The 21,359-nt window shown below is 44.9% G+C and overlaps 1 protein-coding gene across 2 annotated transcripts in view; it reads left to right on the forward strand.

The window, feature by feature from the left end:
• The first annotated feature begins 413 nt into the window (after positions 1 to 413).
• Positions 414 to 21,359, forward strand: part of macrod2 (mono-ADP ribosylhydrolase 2) — a 597,810-nt gene continuing 576,864 nt past the window's right edge. For both annotated transcript variants that reach the window (XM_061228932.1, XM_061228933.1), the window contains exons 1-3: positions 414 to 637; positions 11,564 to 11,665; positions 15,695 to 15,799. In XM_061228932.1, the coding sequence (XP_061084916.1) occupies positions 601 to 637; positions 11,564 to 11,665; positions 15,695 to 15,799 (244 nt within the window). In that variant the 5' untranslated portion in view covers positions 414 to 600. The remainder of the gene's footprint in view (positions 638 to 11,563; positions 11,666 to 15,694; positions 15,800 to 21,359) is intronic.

Consider the following 21,359-nt stretch of genomic DNA (forward strand, 5'->3'; position numbering starts at 1 on the left):
GGCTTAATATAGCCTATCTGACAATTATTGCCTTCCTTTTCAGCATATTCAAAATAACGTTCGTTCACATAACAATGCCATTTTTGTTTGTTGCAGAATTAGATAAATCATTACACTGTTATAGTGCATCCACAACAACAGTCTGCGAATAGATCTATTTTATTTTTTTCGAATTGCAGGGATACATGGGCTGATATACGTGCCAGAGAGATGTAGCTGCGGCACACCACCAAATCTCTTCCTCCGGTTGCTACACTACCGCCTCGCACGCTTAAGAGATTGAACGCGGGTGGCGCAACCTACCCCAATTCTCATATTTATGAAATGTTTCTTTGACTGCCACATCTAATAATCCAACCACACTTTTGCTTCCTGGTCCTCCACGACCAATCACGGAGCAGAGCGTGAGCCGTATAAAAACCGACCAAACAAAGCTAGGTGGAGTGGTCTGGATTTCTAGTATATTTTGACAGCTTCTCCAGGTGAGGCATCTCGTCCGGGGGCTGTTTCACTTTCTCTGAGTTTCCGAACACACTCGCTGTGAGCCTGGGGCTGATACACTCAAAAAACAACACTCTGAAGCCCTACCACCACGGCAACATGAGCAAAAAGAAAAAGGACTGGAAAGTGGAGAAAGGTAAGTCGTTTTGGGGTAATAAATGTGGACTATTTACACTGACTCCGTGGATGTGCCTCTTGCGACCGAGTATCATGCCGTCGCATCCAGCCAGCGACCATTTCTCTCGGTTTAAAGAGTCTGAGCTCACTAGCCTGCCTCTGCACCGATTCAAAACGCAGTGTATCCGTACAGTCGCACACCGCGCAAATGTAGTAAGCCATGGGTACAAATGCTGGGCTCGACAGCTCTATCTGCTTTCAGAATTGTACTATAGCTGGGTTAACGTTGGTATTATAAAGCATCACTGCCTGCCGAAACCGTTAGTACAGAGGACGTGCACACAGCTTGCAAGTGCTATTCAGTCAAGGTGTTCGGTTGACGTTGCTCCATAGCCGTCTGCTAGGCCATGCAACATTTCCCCCCAAGTTCACCTGTTAGAATGACAATGGATTTCGTACGAGGGCGGCGATGTTGGTGATGTGGTGTAATGCTATTAGTCGTTCACATACCTGTAGTCAGCGATGATTCAGGGAAATGCGCATGAAATAAACCGGCTGTTAGTTGATAATCTAAATGTGTGTTAGCCTCCATAAGCGGTGGCGGTAGTGCAAGACATATTTCGGTTATTATTTTCATTATTAGGCCTATTATTATTATTATTATTATTATTATTATTATTATTATTATTATTATTATTAGCCTGTTATTCTTATTAAGCCAACGCTGGGTTAATGTGAAATTCTCCGACATACATACAAGGCATTCAGTTTTAATGGACTAATCCAGGGACCTGTTGAACACAGTGTATGTACCAAGCACGTTACAAAGTTTTGAATCACCTTAGTCCTCGTAGATTAACTCTAACGGTTTTATTTATCGCCGGTCATCCTCCTTAATGATTTTAAATTAACGGGAAGCCCATGACAGCGCCGGGGTGGATTATAGATAGATAATGTCTCAAATAATTCTAAAACTTAGACTGAATGATAAGGTGTTTCTAAAACTAATATTTTGGTCCTAACCCTGTCCTAATCCTAACCCTCACCTGCTTTATCTCTTGGTCTGGAGGAGTTTAAAGGAGGAGCTCTTGTAAACTGGTGTCAGAAGGAACAGCCGGGCTGCAGTATCAGATTTTACCATCGCCCCAAATAAATTTCAGTGTTGGGGAGCTGGCTGTAAAACGATGATCGCTATGATGTATTGATCAACAGAAGTCTTTCCCTTGACGGATATCATCATCTGGCTCACTACCAAGGCCCCTCCAGAGAACATTTGGGCAAGATGACAGTCTGTCAACAGTGATATACCGTTAGGCCCAGCAAAATTCATACTTCAGAATGTCGGTTGTAAAGAAAATTCATCTTTGTTCCTGATAGCGGTTTGGATGCTTGTCGAGCAAACGACAAATACTTTATGCTATTACAGCATATCCCGATGCTTTAAGAATTCATCGTTGCGTATGAAAAGATGCAAAGTTAACCGAGTGATATCGATGTCTGGTAGTTTGAGAGTTTTATGTTGGCTTGATATTTCTGTTATCAGGTTTTTATAGATTGTTTTCCCCACTAGTTCTGTTACATCCATATTCAGCCCTGCAACCAACAATGCATGGCACTCATATAGGCTACTAGGTGGACAACTGAAAACAACTGAAACTGAGACTGAAAATGAACTGCTGGGCCTAACAGCTGCACAGATTCTATTGTGGTTACACCGGGGCTCGAACCACCAACCTTCCAGGGCCCAGTCATGTGCCTTAGCCTTAGGTTACAAGCGGTCCCAAGTTGCCAGTTGCTGCTGTTGCACCTGCAGTCGTATCTCAGGTGTGAGTGCATATGGACTGTGTTCACTCCTCTGAAATGCTGAGTGGTACAGGACTGAGGAAGGTCAGCCGGTGGAGAACTGTGTCTCTCATGGCTTAAACTGGCAGCCCCTCAGTGTCTGGCACATTGGGTGGAGGGGCTGATTTAGGGGTCCGCTTAAACCGGTCCTTTCACGCCAGGCAGGAAGGGACCACTTATGTCTGCCGTTTCAGCCTGCCGGTTATGGTTGGCTGACAACACTCTCAGAAATAAAGTGACAGTGGGGGTACATTTCTGTTCTTCAAGGATCACATTTCCCAATATACCCTGAAAGTTACAGTGATGTTCTCCTTGGGTAAAAATGAGTATGTTTTCCAAGCAAAAAAGGTACAAATTAATGATATATTGCTTGAAATTATATGTACCTATAGGGTACCGCCCCAGCCCCCAAGCATTTGTACCTTCTTTGGCACATTTCGTATCTGTATTTCTGAGAGTGAACATGGTTTCTACCTGGGATCGAGGCCTTTCCTGACTGAAGCAGTTGGGGGCCTAGAAGTGGACAGTTCTTAAGTGCATTACCTGGCTGCATAAACCAGTGGCTGGAATGAATGAGTTTCGTAGAGATAAAATTATTTGGAATGACTTGATTGATAAAAGCAATAACAAAAATCTACGTTAACCTCCTTTTTTTCCCCCGGCCTGCATGCTGAGGCAGCTGTAGGCTGTAGCATTGAGCTCTATAGTATGTGCCTGCGTTTGGATTTGGTCCAGGCATTGATTTTTCTTCTTCTTATTTTTGTCTCGCCTCGTTTGTCTTAATGTTACTATTTAGGATTGCGTCCTCATAAACCCACAGAAATGAGCGAAAGATCATCTCACAAAGGCTAGAGGATAAATGAATCCCTCTTAACGTATACTTCTCAGTGCATTCCAGTGCCTCTTTTGATTAGCTGTTGTTCAAGGACAAAACATAAGACCAGGAAATAAGAGATATACACAGTGCCGTCCATAAGTATTTGAACAGAGGTACAATTTTTGTTGTTTTGGCTCTGAGCTCCAGCACGTCGGATTTCAACTGTGAAACAATGAACATGAGTGCTAAAGTTAAAGTGCTGACTGTCGCCTTTCATTTGAAGGCATTTACATCCATATCAGGTGATCCGTGTAGGAATGGCATTCCTTTTCATTCATAATCCCGCCGTTTTAGGGGAGCAAAAGTAATTGGACAGTTGGTTTCTGCGCTATTTCAGATTATTCAGGTGTGTTCAATTGCTTCCTTCGTGAGTTATGTGAAAGCTTTCAGTATCTACTCTTGATTCTGGGCTTTCTATTGTCTTTGGAGTCTTGTCAATATGAGGACCATTATAAGGAAGAGGAAAAAATAAAAAAACAACACAGTGTGAGGCATAGGCCAAACAATTTGCTTACCAAAATAAACTGTATATGAGGATGAGTGGGTGTTTATGAATGACCTTTTTATAAACCTTCAGATCTCATTGGGTACCTGCTCAGGTTGAGAAGCCACCTGGTCAACGTTATCCAAACAGATAGATGGGAATGTTTGTTTGGTTCTAATGGAGCGGCACTTGGGATTGATTTCTGGTTGAGTGGCCCTTGGTCTTTGACTGTAAAAACATTTGGACTGGTTCATTTTCAGAAACAAACATCTCTGAAGGGTGTCTGTCTGACATGGAGCGCTGAGCTGTATCGTGCTTCTGTTGCAAACCCACACAAACCCTCCTTATTTTCGCTTTGTATTGATTAGATTTTTTGGCCGTCAATATATTCACCGTTGTGTATGATGGATAACTTAATCCCTGAGCAGCGTGAAGGGAGCCCCTGCTCTTTCATCCAGGTGGTGGTTAGAAATTAGTATAGATCTTTGCTAGGTTTTGAAACAGCTGGTAGCTGGTTGACCAGTTCAGACCAGCTCCCAACTCAACATGGTTTGACAGGTCAAGCTATGTTTTGAAGTAGCTGGTAGCTGGTTGACCAGTTCAGACCAGCTTTCAGCTGAACATGGTTTAGCTGGTTGACCAGTTCAGACCAGCTTTCAGCTGAACATGGTTTAGCTGGTTGACCAGTTCAGACCAGGTCACAGCTGGAAATAGTTTAGCTGATTGACCAGTTCAGACCAGCTCCCAGCTTGACATGGTTTGATGAGCTCAAGTTATCTTTTGAAACAGCTGGTAGCTGGTTGACCAGTTCAGACCTGCTCCCAGCTCAACATGGTTTGACCAGCTCAAGCTATGTTTTGAAACTGTTGGTCAACCAGCTACCAGCTCAGACAAGCTACCAGAACTAGCTGGTTGACCAGCTCATACCCAGCTCGACCATCTTTGTGACCAGCTGTTGACCAGCTCATACCCAGCTAGACCAGCTTTGTGACCAGCTGTTGACCAGCTCATACCCAGCTAGACCAGCTTTGTGACCAGCTTGACCATGCTGGTTGACCAGCTCATACCCAGCTAGACCAGCTTTATGACCAGCTTGGCCATGCTGGTTGACCGTGGTGGATTTCGCAGCAGGTTTAGTGTTGGTTGCTCTGTGTGAGGCTGCTGCTGGTGGTGCAGATGGCGTGCGGCCCTGCCCACCCCCTCTCTCTGCCCACGCCCTGTCTGTGGCGGGTAGGGAGGTGCCAGCGCGGAGCCCCTGCCACTTCCGCTGACCCCGCTCTGTGTGGGAAGAGCAGCCCGCCCCAGCAGCATGCCGGCAGCATGAGAGGCTGGGAGAGGCTGGGAGACGCTGGTCTCTAGGTGCAGTGTGATAGCAGGGTGCCTGCACACACACACACACACACACACACATATTCACAGATACACACGCACATGCAGGCACGCACACTCTCACTCGCACACACACATGCATGCACACACACACACACACACACACACACACATATTCACAGATACACACACACATGCAGGCATGCACACACACATTTAACACATGCACACGCACACATTCACAGATACACACACACACGTATGCACACTCGCACTCACACACACGCATGCAGGCATGCACACACACATTTAACACATGCACACGCACACATATTCACAGATATGCACGCACACTCGCACTCACACACACACATATTCGCAGATACACACGCGCACGCACACACACACTCACACACACACACACATGCACACACACACAGATACACATGCACATGCACGCACGCATGCACACTCATGCACAGACACTCACACACGCACACACACATGCACGCACACACCGACATGCGTGCACACACTCCATCTCTTTCTCTCAACTCTCAACACTGACAGGAAGAGCTCTTGGGTACTTTAGCCTGGGACTTTCACAACTTTGTCTGAAAGAAAATGGAGAATAAATGTTTCGATAAAATGTTTCAGGGCTGATGAGCATTCGGTATACTGCAAAAAGTCAAGTTCATTCATGAGTTTGTGACAGGGCCCCATATGCTGCAGTAGTGGTGCCACTGGCTAGATGTTTCTGTTGTTTCTGGGGTTTAAATGAAAGAGATGCCCTTACCAATTTTAATTTCAAGAGTACAGTTTTCTTTTACATTTATTCATTTTTTTTCTTCTTCTTGAAAAACACACCGAAAATGTGCACACCATCAGCAAAAAGGAACTTATTTAGGTTTTTCTCGAAATGAAGTTGCAAAATCAACCACAAATAATAAAATATATAACAAATCATTTGCTGATTTGCAATATTACAAACTCTATGTAAATGCAAATGTAACTGCCCACTTTATTAGGTACACCTATCTAGTACGGGCTAGGACCTCCTTTTCCCCCCAGAACTGCCTGAAATCTTCACAGCATGGATTCAGCAAGGTGCTGGAATATTCCATGGGGATTTTGGCCCATGCTGACTTGATAGCATGCACTTCCTGCTGATTTTTTGGCCACTCATTATATGCTGTGAACTTGACTTGTGAGAACGTAATTGTGCTTCTGCAAATAAGTGTTGAGAGGTACGCATTTGCCAGGAGTCTGGTTAGGCTTTCGGCCACTAAACTGCCACTCACTGGATCACACCATTCTCTGTATTGTGTGAGAATCCCAGACAGGCAGCTGTTTCTGAGATGCTGGAGCCACCTCTTCTGGCACCGACAATCAGACCACAGTCAAAGTCACTTAGATCACACGTCTTACCCATTCTAATACTTGCTCAAACAAAAAACTAATCCTCTACACTATGTCTATATGCTTTATATATGGAGTTGCAGCCACACGATAAGCGGGTTATTTGCTTTAATGAGCAGGTGTACCTAATACTATACCTAATGTACCTATTAAAGTGGTCGGTGAATGACGGATTTTGACCCCCAAATAATGTGTTTTAATCAGTATAAAAGTGTATAACTGATACAAGTGCTCATTCTAAAATGTTAGCAGAGCCAATTAACAAGTTGTTATCATGTCAAACTGAACAATGTCATTATACTGACAACAAAATGTAAGTGTTGTCATGGATTATGGTACTCATAGTATTATCTTGCACTGGCATCTGGTAACCTGGGCAACAACTTTGCTGAACTATTATTTTTGATATCTTACCTGATGAGTGGGTTTCATGCATGTCATTTCCATGGTGATGAGCTGATCAAAGACTCCCAAGACTCTGTTATTAAAGAAGAAATTTGGACTGAAATGCAAAAGATGGTAGATTAGCCCGGAAGTAGGGTTAGTGATGTCCTCTATTGAAATGAGAATTGGTGGGTGTGAGACCACTTGCTCATTGGGCAATTCCAGTGTTATGGATGTGACATTTGGACACAAAATGACAAACAGAATCCCTCAGAAAAATGACTCTTCATACATGATAAAAAAACATCTGAATGCATATTATCATAGCACCCACTTGGCTGAGGGGGAGGACCAATAAATAATTTAGAAAATATTGTTAAGCCAGAAAAGATGCGACAAATAACCAGAAAAGATGTTACAAATAACTGCCTCAGAAAAGATGTGATGCAAAATGCAGAAAGTTAAATATCCATTTGATGTAGAAAGCTTGGCTGAACATAAAAATAGCAATTTTGGATATATCTTCGTCTTGATCTTTATGAGGAGATACCAGTGTTGTGGATGTGACACCTTTGCGTTATGGATGTGACTCGTCTGAAATGCACATTGTTTGATCTACTTCCCAATCAAATGTTATTATAACACATTTGTTGTCATCTGAAATGGTTCTGTATATCAGATTTGACATTGAGAACCATCTGAAATGGTTTTGAATGTTTTCAAGATGGCCACCAAATAGCATTGCTTTCAATGGTAATGGGACTAATAAATCTATTTTTAAGCAATTTCCTGTTGTTAGCCTACATTTTTATCAGATTTCAAAATGGTCACAATTGACTGTTTGGGACATAATAAGTTTTATTGGGAAATTAGTAAGTACATTTTTGTTCATGCTCAGGATGACATTACTGTGGAATTGCCCATTTGTACTCCAGGGAAGTATGTCTGTAGCCAAGCGTTAGTGCCACGAGAAGCAGTCTGCTTCAGCCAAACATTAATCGGGGTTCGTGGTGCGAGTGTGGAATCACAAATGTGTTTTGAACAGAGAGTCATTAGTGGAACCATTTTATTTATCGTGACACAGTTTTGTAAGACATAAAGAAACACAAAAATCCCACTGACAGTTCCTTTCTTCTTTGAGTAGCTGCGTATGCTAATGATGCTAGCTGGGTCTTGCAGTGGCTCGTCTGAATGCGGGATTTCTGTTGAGTGGCTTTGAACGAGGAAAGTGGTGAGCATTGAATTGCCAACTACAGTCAGGTGCAAATGTTTGTGAAGAGTGCTGCAAAAAGTACATTTCTACATTGGAACACATAGAAGTATGTAAAAGAAAAACGTTACTTGCGTTAATTATTTCATTCTTAATGTCTTTACTCTGTAGAAATATTTTGGCATGTTTTTTGCAACATTCTAAATTAGTCAGAGAATCACATAATGTTTAGAAAAAATGGTCACCTCTAGTCAACACTTGTAAGAATGTGTACACTGTTTACATGTATTTGTCTCTTTTTGTGTTCCACATAAATTGACAACTAACATTAAGACTATTAAACAAACAAAATAACATACCATTTTCTTTGTATTATTAAACACGTAGGTCCAGTTTCAGACAAGACTGGTGTAGACTAAATTCAATTTTGAATGGAGATTCTAAACTTAATCTGTGTCTGGGAAACTGGCCCTGTAATTCACGAAACTTTACTACACAAATTGAACAAAATGGCTGAATGATCTGCACAGCACAGCACAAGCCACGATAGCCCAAAAACAGCCCAGCACAACACAACTTCCTACAAAAGTTTCTGTTACAGTTGTCATAGGCTCGGTGTTCAGAAGTGTTTCACCCAACTGTATGCCTGGTACAACAGGGCTCCTCCCACCCGGGGAGAAATGGCCAATAGCTGACCAGAACCAGGCAAATGCCCACACGCTGGCCACCCTCTGTCACGAGAGATGTGAGTCCCCTCTGGTTCTCTCCTGTAGTATGGAGGGGCAGGATCAGTGTGAGATTGCATGCTCATTGGTCAGTGTGAAATCGCATGCTCATTGGCCAGTTTTAGATTGCATGCTGATTGGTCAGTGTGCAATTGCATGCTCATTGGTCAGTGTGAGATCACATGCTCATTGGTCGGTGTGAGATCACATGCTCATTGGTCGGTGTGAGATCACATGCTCATTGGTCGGTGTGAGATCACTTGCTCATTGGTCGGTGTGAGATCACTTGCTCATTGGTCGGTGTGAGATCACTTGCTCATTGGTCGGTGTGAGATCACTTGCTCATTGGTCGGTGTGAGATCACTTGCTCATTGGTCGGTGTGAGATCACTTGCTCATTGGTCGGTGTGAGATCACTTGCTCATTGGTTGGTGTGAGATCACTTGCTCATTGGTTGGTGTGAGATCACCTGCTCATTGGTCGGTGTGAGATCACTTGCTCATTGGTCGGTGTGAGATCACTTGCTCATTGGTCGGTGTGAGATCACTTGCTCATTGGTCGGTGTGAGATCACTTGCTCATTGGTGGGAGTGTTATCACTTGCTCATTGGTTGGTGTGAGATCACTTGCTCATTGGTGTGAGTGAGATTGCATGCTCATTGGTGGGAGTGAGATTGCATGCTCATTGGTGTGAGTGAGATTGCATGTTCATTGGTGGGTATACGCGAGTGGATTTGCAGCCGTAGACTTGTGGGTGGATGATGTTTTAAAAAATTGAATTATGGAGCAATTTATTTGAAAAGCAACAAATGGACAAATGCACGCTCAGCTAAATTGTGAAAAAGCCTTTTGTCAAAGGGAAGTGGATTGAATACAAAACATGACCTTGCTGACACCTAGTGGTGGCTTTGTGCATTTCCCATTGCTCAAATTCAGCTTGCAGTCCTGCCTCATGTCTTGTGCAGTTGGCAGTATCTAGGAATTCCTAAGGAGCAGCTGATGGTGTTATTCCCTGTTTAACTATACTCCACTTTCAGCACGTACTGCGTTTTTACTGCACAGTCCGTTATGGCCCTTCTACACCCAGGAAACATGCACACAGAGAATAGAAAAACAATATTCTGAAAATACGTCCAGAAACGTTCCCCTTACCACATGTGAAGTGGGGGATTAGGCCCCCTTGGCAGTCCCCTTGTGTTCCCTTTTGCGGCGCAGACACGCAGGCAGCAGTTGGCGGGTTCTGGCGTTCGGGGGAGATATTAGCGGCACGGCGTGCCAGGCGTTGGCTGGGCCCGCTGACGGAGTCTGTGAGGCTCCGGTGTGCCCGGAGAGGTGCCAGCTCTCTTTCTCTTTTTTCAATTACAATAAAAGCAGCCTCAGGCAATGGCAGATACCGCACGTATTTAATCTAAGCCAGACGAGCTGCCTAGCAATTCCACTTTAATTGTGCTGGCTTTGTGTTAATGTGCTTCCCCTTGGAGCACTGGACCTGAAAAATGCGGTAGGTGTGTGTGTGTTTTGGCCAGGGAGTAATGAATTGCATTTATACAGCACCTTTCGATGGATCTTGGTGCACTTTAGAAGAAAATTTAGGAAGATGCGGATATTCACCACCAGCCAACTCCCGTCTACCTGGGTGATGCCCAGTGGCCATTTTGTACTAGAAAGCTTTACAGCGAATGCAGAATATATTTGTGTATGACTGAGACAGTGGTGTCTAACTGTGCCTGAACTGCAGCTGTGTCAGTGCAGACAACCATGGGTTGGTTTAGGTTGGGTATGAGTCGGGTTGGGTTGGTTTTGATTTGGGGTTGGGTCAGTGGGGTTGGTTTGAGTTGGGTTTGGTTTGGTTTGGTTAGGGCAGCCTGTAGCGTTGTGGTTAAGGTACATGTAGCAACAATCCCCACAGCCGTTGGGCCCTTGATCAAGGCCCTTAACCCTGCATTGCTCCAGGGAAAGATTGCTTAGTCTAATCAACTGTACGTTGGTCTGGATGAGAGCGTCTGCCAAATGCCATTAATGCAGTGTAATGGTTGGAATTGGGTTGGTTTGGTTTGCATTGAGCTGGGTTGGGTTTGGCTCTGATTGGGTTGGGTTAGTGTGGGTTGCATTGGATTGGCTCAGTTTGGATTCAGGTTGCAGGTCATTCCCCGCTTGATGAGTTAACCATATAACACTCGAAATGTGTTCAGTAAGTTCTACTGAGTTAATAAAACCCTAACCTTGCTTTATCAGAGCACTTCTTATAGAAGTCGACATCTCAATCCATCTAACTTAACTTCACTATTTAAATGACATTTGGCAGTCCCTGAAGAGAGTGTCATTTTCAGTGCCTTTCAGTCCCATAGCCTCTTGCACAGCTAAGCTCTGCTACCTGCTCCTGGGGACATCTCTGGATGTTCTCCCAGGATCCTCCGGGGCAGGGGCAGGCACGCTGCCCAGAACAGAGCTGCTTGGCCCTGGCATCGGTTGTCCTTCTCAGGACCAAGCACCACATCTTTCCTCTCGCCATCGCACGCTGGCACACATCCCTCTCCCAGCTTTAGTCATGGATTAACTGTGCCATCTGGTGTTAAAAAAAGGCTTTCTGTTTAACCGCATCACTGTCTGAAACTGTTAATGTCCGTGTTTTGGTTTTGTTTTAAATGTTGTCGTTTTTTTTTTTTAATCCCCATAGCACGACTCCTGAGCCTCACTGTGGAAGAGAGACGTAAGGAATATTATGAATCCGTGACGCTGGACAAGATTCCCACCTGGAAAAAACAGGAGAAGAGTAAAGGTGAGGATCGGAGCTGGGAGACGCCGTGCGCTGTATTTCCCTCTTTCAGCTCTGCTTGGCTCCTTCTCCAATCGCCGGATGAAGTCACATCTCTAGAAAGCACGAGAGAATCACTCAGAAAATGTCCACCGACACCTGCTTCTTTCTGTATTTGTGAATCTGACAGTTGTAAAAACATTGTCTTCTTTCTTTCTTTTTTGTGGGGGTGGGGGTGGAGTTGTAGGGGAGGGAAATACATTTGTTCATGCTGTACTGGTGAGATGACCTGGAAGAATATAACCAGCAGTTATATAACCAGAATATAACCAGCAGCTATATAACCAGAATATAACCAGCAGCTATACAACCAGAATATAACCAGCAGTTATATAACCAGAATATAACCAGCTGTTATATAACCAGAATATAACCAGCAGTCATATCACCAGAATATAACCAGCAGTCATATCACCAGAATATAACCGGCAGTCATGTAAACAGAATATAACCAGCCGTTATATGACTGTTATATTCTCACTCACTGTTCAGCTGGGCCCAGTCCCAGCAGGCCCCAGTAGTAGCCTCCAGCTCTGGCCTTTGGCGTCAGCTACTTCAGTTTTTAAGATTGTTTAAATGTAGTATTTTGTACAAGTGCGGAAACGAAAAAAAAAATACCTGCATTGAGGTTGCACGCATTGTGACAGAATCGAAAGGAATAGAAAGCTCCACTCTCGAACACAGATCCAGTCTGCCTACATTTCCCATCATTCCCCTGAACTCCTCTCACCTCCTGCCTACAGCCAATCAGAGGATATGAGGGTGTTCCCAATCACTTTCCCCCCAATCATCTCACCTCAAGCCACTGTACCAGTACATACGCAGGTGTTTTCAATGCTGAATTAACACTGTACCATTACATATGCAGGTGTTATCAATGCTGAATTAACACTGTACCATTACATACGGAGGTCTTATCAATGCTGAATTAACACTGTACCATTACATACGGAGGTCTTATCAATGCTGAATTAACACTGTACCATTACATACGGAGGTCTTATCAATGCTGAATTAACACTGTACCAGTACATACACAGGTGTTATCAATGCTGAATTAACACTGTACCAGTACATACGGAGGTGTTATCAATGCTGAATTAACACTGTACCATTGCATACGGAGGTGTTATCAATGCTGAATTAACACTGTGCCATTACATACGCAGGTGTTATCAATGCTGAATTAACTACCGGCAGTAAATGAAATACAAATAGAAATAAAAGACCCTCTGGAAAAACATTATTTAAAAATTCCCACTGAAAGTGTTTCTCAGTAACTAGCTGGAAGGTTTGTTTTGCCTGACAAAGTCGCAATTTACCACTGGCTATTAACATCAGAGGACTCCGCAGTGGTCTCCTGGTGAGAGCAGCATATTATTATAATATTCAATTATTATGACTTATTTGCTAAGTAGACAGCTTCACCTTGAGTGACCTACACAGCTTGTTTTTTTTGTGTACAATCCACTCCGATGACTGGATGTTTATTTATTTATTTTTCACTGAAGCAATTTGGTTAAGTACCGTGCTCAAGGGTAGCAGAGCATTGCCCCGCCACTCAGTTTCAAGCCCCGCCCCCGAAGCCCCCTATTGCATTGCTGCCATACGCTACACTCGATTAGCCTCCCGGTGTCAACTCTAATCTCTTATCTGATTCACTACGAATTCAGGCCAGGCGGAGGGGAGGGGGGACGAGACGAGCCCGCAGAATTTCGTCTCGTTTCCGCAGACCGAAGACGCTGACTGTGCTTTCGTGCTCGGGGACCTTGCAATCGAGAGGGGAACGGCAGATTCAATTTGGAGTCCTGACCGCGGGGCTGCGTTTCAGCATCCGCCAGCGGCCGCCAGCCGCACGCGAATGAATGAAAGTGAAAGTGCTTCGCCGGGCGCGTGTTGCCGGCGGGTCGCGGGAGATTAGAACCTGCTCGCAGGTGCGTTCCCAGCGCTAGCGAGGACGAGCTTTGATGCGCCGGCTCTCGCTGGCTGCATCTCAAACCGAAGGCGGTTGCCTTGATGCCTCAATGCCCGATTAGTCCACTGTCCTCTTCGGAAGTGCTTAGGCAGCACAATAACGAGACGCACATTGAAGGCAGAAGGACGTTAGAGTCAAAGTAACGTGATGATAAACCTGGGTCTAATACGTAATTGTTTTGGATTTAAATTCTTTTCTATGCTCGATTGATTTTGAATCGTGCAACTGAGCCAATCAAGGACCAGAATGCGGGGTTTGCACTTTTTAAGAGTATTTCATAATCTCAGAAATAACGGAACGAAAAGGGCCTAAACATGTACAAATGCATGTTGCTGGGGCGGTACCTTATAGGTACATAAAATTGTACCCCTAACCAGCAATATATAATTGATTTGTACCTGTCTTGCTTGGAAAGCATACTCATTTGTACCCAAAAAATATTACAGTACTTTCTGGGTACATTTGGGAAATTTGATCCTTGAAGAACAAAAATGTACCTCCACTGCCACTTTATTTCTGAGAGTGTAGGTTCCAATACGGCAGGCAAGCTCAGTAAAGCGTGGAGAAGTATTGTAATCCAAAACAATTATGTATTTGGCCCCGGTCTGGTGTTGGAACTGGAGGACTATCAGCTAAACATGAAGCCGTGTTTGAATAGCGCCAGCACTTGCTTTGAACGAACCCCACCTGCACAATTCATCAGTGCTCTCAGGCTTCCTGTTCTCGGATTTTACTTTAACCCCTATATTCTGACAGGAGCAGCTGAAATCTGGCATCTGTTGTCCTTTTAGCTGCTCCTGAGTTGGCCCAGCGCAGTCCGCATGTATTTGGACAGTGGTCCAATTCCTGTTCTGTCGGCTCTGTACTCACAGTGGATTTGAAATTAAACTATGAATGTGAATATTCCTTATACCTGCACTCAGGAAGCGATTGTATACACTAATTGACTAATCAGAAACAGCTGAGAATTACTTTTGGTCCCTGAAAATGGAGGGGTGTTTTATAAAAAGGGATCTCACATGTTACATGTGGATATGCACAGAAATTAAAGGAAACAATCTGCACTTTAAATGGTAAATCGTTGGCATTGATATAGCGCCTTCATCCTAAGCGCTGTACAATTGATGCTCCTCATTCACCCATCCACACACACACACACACACACACTCATAAATTGTTATGGACTGCACTGTATGTGATTCTGCATCACTGTGTGTGTGTGTTCGCAGTCAAAAGGCACAAGGCTGCTCCCTTATTTGTGTTCAGGTATTTGTCCACTGTTGTCATCATTTGTTTTGGAAGAAGACCCAGCATTCCATGTCCTCAGACACCGCAGGGCGGTCGCTGCTGTCTAATGGCTGGCTAATGTAATTATACTCCCCCAGATGGCTGTTTGCACCTCAACGGTGAATGTCTCCAGCATGCCTTGTTGGGGCTTGTGTGCCGGTTGGGATCTCTAAGTGCTACTTAAGTATTGCATTTGTATTCTCTTTCTGTTGGCGGAGGGACTATGATTATGGAAATTAATTACACATTTTACTTTATCATTATTTTTGAAATCAAAGTACTCAAAAGTATGTATCTGCATTTCAACGGATTTAATTTGGCAAGAAAAATAATACAAAGTATGAAAGATATATGTTATCTATGATGCATGAAGGCGGCAGATGTGGAAGCAACCCCTCTTAAATCTTTCATTTAAGTCAGTGATGAATGCAGCTGACAATAACATTAGTTACGCTTTTATCCAAAGCGACTTACTGTTGATTAGACTACGCCGGGGACAATCCATGTGGGGTAAAGGGGCTTGCACAAGGGCCCAACAGCTGTGGCTACATTGGGGCTTGAACCATCAACCTTCCAGGTACGAATCAAGCAACTAAGCCACTAGGCGGCTATAGGCTGCCCCAGAGATATCACAGGGTCCTTATCAAAGATATCATGGTAACCTGATCACCATGGTGATCACCATGAATCCCCATAGCGATATCATGGTAACCAGAGCTTTGTGTTTCCAGGAAAAGAGGAAGTGGATGAGCAGGATGTGCCCCACCTGAGTGACAAGGTTTCTCTCTACAAAGGTGACATCACCATCCTGGAGGTGGATGCCATAGTGAATGCTGGTAAGTTTGTGGATTTATTCTTTTTTTTTCGGAAAGCCTGCAACCTGAAGCCTTTTGAGTTCCACAACCTGGTCAACGTTCAAGCAAAAGGCACATTTTTCTGCTGCTGGCTTTTTGAGTTTGTTCCTGTGTTTGGTTTGGTTTTTTAGGACCTTGCTGTCTCGATATGACCAGTCGCACTGTGTGTAAAGCTCATGATGAGTTAGCATCAGCGGTTCCTCTCGTGTTGCACATTCGGAGCCGTAGTGCTGAGGGTGGCCGTGACTCAGGGGGAGGAGGCCACAGCTGTGGGGGCAACAGCAACATGCTGTAAAAACAGGAGAGGAGAGCCCTGGTGAACATCAGTGAGCTGAATGCTTGTTGCAGAAGCGCTTGTTAAACAACAGTCTACTGTGTGGTGTTTAGTGTGCTCTCAGGAAGGTGACAGTAACGCGAATAACCACACATTACAACAGTAGTATGCAGAAGAGAATCTCTGAACAAACAACGCGTCAAGCCTCTTAAGTGCATAGGCTACAGCAGCGGAAGACCTAAATACTAAATACCTAATAAAGTGCTCAGTGAGTGTACATAAGTGCTTCAGTGGGCACAGGTTTTGCCGAGTGGCTCTGCTTGTCTTCAGACTGGTCTTCTGCCGTTTCCCGCCGCTTGTGTACCATCATTCTGAACATTCATGGGTGTTGAGGCTTTGAGCTGTTGGGCTGAGTATTCGTAAGAATATGAAAAGGTTATTATTTCAATTCATGGCTGTGTTCTGGAAGATGATCGCACTGGGAAACTGCGTTTACAGCAGGGGTGCACACCAAGGACCGATCCGTTTCAAGATTTGTTTTTGCCAACTTCAGTTCTTAATGTTTTCATTCAACCAGCAGACCGGCTCATCCTCCAGGACCGGAGTTGTGCACTCAGGGTTTACAGTTATTCTGTGGGCTGTGTTTAGAAATGGTGCTTGTGAGCCATCTAGTGGCTAAAAGCAGAATGTGCAGGTCTGACCATTTTTCTACCTTTTACCCATAACAGTTTCTGTTCTCTCGCGTGTAACGGTTGCTACAGCCCTACCTCTCCCATGGTCCATGGGGAACACAATCGGACCGCAACCTAAAACAAATGACCACCAAACCAAAGTTCAAAATCAAAATACAAAAAAAAACACATTACAAAAGAAAAACTGCAAACAAAACATGGCACAAAACACTTGCTGAACCTATAAAACCCACCATTCTCAAAAACACAGGACGTAGACCAGTGCCTTCCACAAAAAAAAGAAGATCTCTTTTCAAAAGTCTCTAACTGCAGAAACTTCCACCTTTTATTCCACCTTTTATTGGCAGGTGACCATAATTGCCAATTACTTAATTAGTCTGCAGCTGAAGGAGCCAGCCTACAGAAGAAGGGTGGCACAGATGGTGCAGTGGGTAGCACTGTCGCCTCACAGCAAGGAGGTCCTGGGTTCGAATCCTGGTCGGCCGGGGCCTCTCTGTGCGGAGTTTGCATGTCCTCCCTGTGTCTGCGTGGGTTTCCTCCGGGTACTCCGGTTTCCTCCCACAGTCCAAAGACATGCAGGTTAGGCTAACTGGAGAGTCTAAATTGCCCGTAGGTATGAGTGTGTGAGTGAATGGTGTGTGTGCCCTGCGATGGACTGGCGACCTGTCCAGGGTGTATTCCTGCCTTTCGCCCAATGTATGCTGGGATAGGCTCCAGCCCCCCTGCCACCCTGTTCAGGATAAGCAGGATGAGCGGGTTAAGATAATGGTTAAGATAATGGATTAACTACAGAAGAACAAAGCAACTGACTCCAGTGTCAGTTGGCAGAATAAACAGTCAAATTCCTGGACAGTGTGCAGGGAGGAGGCCTTTTAATGAGTTCTTCCGTTGCTTTTCTGGAGATGCTGCATTCTTCCACGCCTGGGGAGTTTTACAAGTACAGGCCTGTCCGCGGTTGCCGGAGATTTTGTTTAGCTCGGTTTTTCTTTTGTTTCTTTGATATCCACTAACACTTAAATTAAACTACCCACCAAAGCACGAGGAGAGCACGCTGCCACAGAAGGCAGGATGATCGGGCAGGCCCTGGCGAGGAGGGGGGGGGGGGGGGGTGTGTTTCTTCCAGCAGTCTTCCACCTGTGGAAATGGAGGATGTGTCCCGTGCCATTTGGCCTTCCTTTTTCCATTCGGCCCACAGCACACACCGTAGGTTAGGAAGCTCTCTCTAACTGCGTCTAGTCAGGTGCCGTTGGGCCAGCACACATAGGCTCAATGTGATGAATACGTTCCCCAGCTCAGAGGGGTTCCTAACACTGTAGCTTCACATTGGAGTGACGGTTACATCAGTCGTGAGGTGAAACCTTGTTTTGCTCCAGCTGATCTGATGCCTGCTTATAAACAAGCGTAGTGGCTTCCTTTTGAAATGTTTCTTCAGGCTCTGATAGACACTATTTGTAGGGTTTCCAACTCATTTGCAATGACAGATATTAACAGTAGATGTGAGTTCAAATAAAGGAAATACTTTATTTACCAGATGGTTTGGGGAGTGGTTGCAGTTTAAGAATTCAACAGGCATTTCGAACTGTTCTAAAAATAGATATAGGCATTGCAAGATGATTAAATATCTGTATCTTGCTAGTTCTAATGCACAAGGCTGTAACCATAGATACCGTGTTAATACCTGAATCAAGCACACCTGAGTGCGTAAGTGTGGAAACCAGTGTCAAAATAAAAGTCTCCCAATTAGAAAAGTGACCTTAGAAATAACCAATTGTATCAATATTTCGTACAAAGTAAAACAACTCCTTGTCTTCAATATGTTAATAATAGTAATAATATGCATTAGCATCATACCATAAATGTAATACACCAAGGACTGGCTCAGGTTTTTGAGAGACCATCAAAATCAACAATCAAACATCGCCTGGAACTTCAGATTAACTAATAGGGCTCCGTTTAACAGCAGTCTGAATACAAGTTATGTCAGTGAAGCATTGCTTGTGCAGGCTTGCTTTATACAGGGGCGGCATTTAACACAAGTCCTCATCTGCTTTCATTAAAATAAATGTAGGCCTAAAATGCAGCAGATTAGACTTCACTTTAATTGTATTTAAATACTTTTTTGTACATTATAATTGGTGTGCGCAAAAAAGGAATATCGGCAATTATAGGCCTAGCTATAAAATGGTACTAATCGTTTTTGGATTATAGTAATTATGAGAAGGTGACATTTAAATGGTTGTGTATAATCCCCCGGTAAATGTGGGTTCCCCTGCACAGGAGTCTGGTTAGAGGTAAAAACAGAATGTGGGCGAAGGGTTTGGGCAGTTTCAGTATCAGCCCCTGTGCCTCAGTTTCTTCCCTGTTAAAGGCTCTCAGTCTTACAGCTTACAGTTTGACCCAGAGAGAATGTCCTATTCCTTCTTCTTCTTCCAGAACAGTGATTGATGTTTTTTATTTTTTTTATCCCCCATTACTTTTGACAGCGAAGTCAAGTGGTTGAGACAGCCCTGGGTAAGATGTGCACAGGGTAAGATCTGAGCGTAGTCTGTGTAAGTCCCGGGTAATGCCAGAGTAAGCGCTGTGGAAGGCTCGGATAAGGCCCGGATAAAGATCAGCACAAGCCCACAGTAAGCTCTGAGGCGCTCTGCAGCGGTCGTGTGTGGAGAGGGCGGGCGTGGGGGAGGGGGAGACGCGGCACAGAGAGGTGTCAGTGTGCTCTTCTCTGTATCAGTCATCGAAACCACACTTCCCTCTGAGTGTACTACACACCGGCTACTTTGATGTGCTCTCCGGTAAGGCCAGAGACCATGTGACTCTGACCCGCTCATGACTGAGAGCTCTGAGCAGAGGAGGGGCTTATCATATCGTGTGCGGACAGACCTGCTACCCCCTCCCCTGTCTGTCCGGGGTTGTGAGAACCAGAGGAACCGACTTGCAGCCGCCCTAGCTTAAACCCGCCCTGCCGACCTAGACGTACCTTACAGTCTGCTGAGGACAACCCAAGTTGGAAAGCGCAATCTGTACAAGTGCTAACTGTAGGCTACCGGTTCTACCTGTATCCGTGCTAACTCTACTAGCGCTAACTGTAAGAGCGCTAACTGTGGCAGCGCTAACTGTGCCTACTAGTTCTAACTGTACCAGTGTTAAATGTATGAGTGCTAACTGTAACACCGCTATCTGTGCCAGTGCTAACTCTACTAGTCCTGGCTGTACCAGTGCTAGGTGTGCCAGTGCTAACTCTACTAGTCCTGGCTGTACCAGTGCTAGCTGTGCCAGTGTTAACTCTACTAGTCTACTAGACTCTACTAGGGGCGGCTGTAGCGTAGTGGTTAAGGTAAATGACTGGGACACGCAAGGTCGGTGGTTCTAATCCCGGTGTAACCACAGTAAGATCCGTACAGCCGTTGGGCCCTTGAGCAAGGCCCTTAACCCTGCATTGCTCCAGGGGAGGATTGTCTCCTGCTTAGTCTAATCAACTGTACGTCGCTCTGGATCAGAGCGTCTGCCAAATGTCATGTCATGTCAGTCATGTAGTCCTGGCTGTACCAGTGCTAGCTGTGCCAGTGCTAACTCTACTAGTCCAAACTGTACCAGCTGTTTTGGATTTAGTAACCACCTTTGAACATAAAAATTGAAAACCACAACACAAGGAAAGAAATCTGTCCCCTGTTTAGACTTTCCAGTAGTGTAATGTGATGTGATGTCTAATGGGCCCTCCATCTTTTTCAGTCGATGCAAACACTTAAACTATAAGGATAATGACTGCAGTTCGATGCTTTCTGCCCTCCCTTGAAACAGCATTAAAAGCCTGTGCGCCTTCTTATTAGCATGTGTTCCTCACACAGAGCGTATTCCTCTCATGAGCAGGTCTGTCAGAGACGGGAGTGGGCACCTGAGCCGGCGGGGGGGGGGGTGCAGAGAGGCCTGCTCTCCAGGGCCCTGCTGTAGCCCTGTAAACACGGCAGAATCGATATCAGCTGTTAATGTGGCTCGGTGGATACTGTGCCTGAGTATCAGAGTCCTTCAGAGGCGTCGTTCAGACGAGGTGGGAAGCTCTTGAAAACGCGGCGCTGGGTTCAGCGTGCCGCCACTCGGAGCTTAATTGCTGACTGACAGGCGAGTGACGGGATCAGGAGTGGCCCGCCGGGCTCCCAGCGGACTGTTGTGACACGTTTTATATGCAGGAGGGGTCGAGCAGCTGGAAGGAAAAAATGATTTCGGTTTGACCGCGGTTGAGTACCTTGCCGAAGGAGCCATTTTCTAAAATCGTTTATTTAACCAGGGGAAAGTCCACTGGTGTTTCGCTTTTTCGCGGACACCCTGGGAGAAATGCCAGAGAGAACAGCTGCAGGTGGGAAGGGAGAGGGAAGGGCAGAGAAAGAGAGAGAGAGAGAGAGCGAGCGAAAGGCAGAGAGAGAGAGAAAGAGAGAGGGAGAGAGAGAGAGAGAGACGAAGAGAGAAGGGCAGGGAGAAAGAGCAGAGATCTTCCTTTTTTCAACCTGAATGAATCTCCAGATGTAAGTCAGCATCCAACGGAGGATTGAACCAGCAACTGTTTTTGGACTTTTCAGCACAC

The sequence above is a fragment of the Conger conger genome, chromosome 18 (assembly GCF_963514075.1).
Source record: "Conger conger chromosome 18, fConCon1.1, whole genome shotgun sequence".
Lineage (NCBI taxonomy): Eukaryota > Metazoa > Chordata > Actinopteri > Anguilliformes > Congridae > Conger > Conger conger.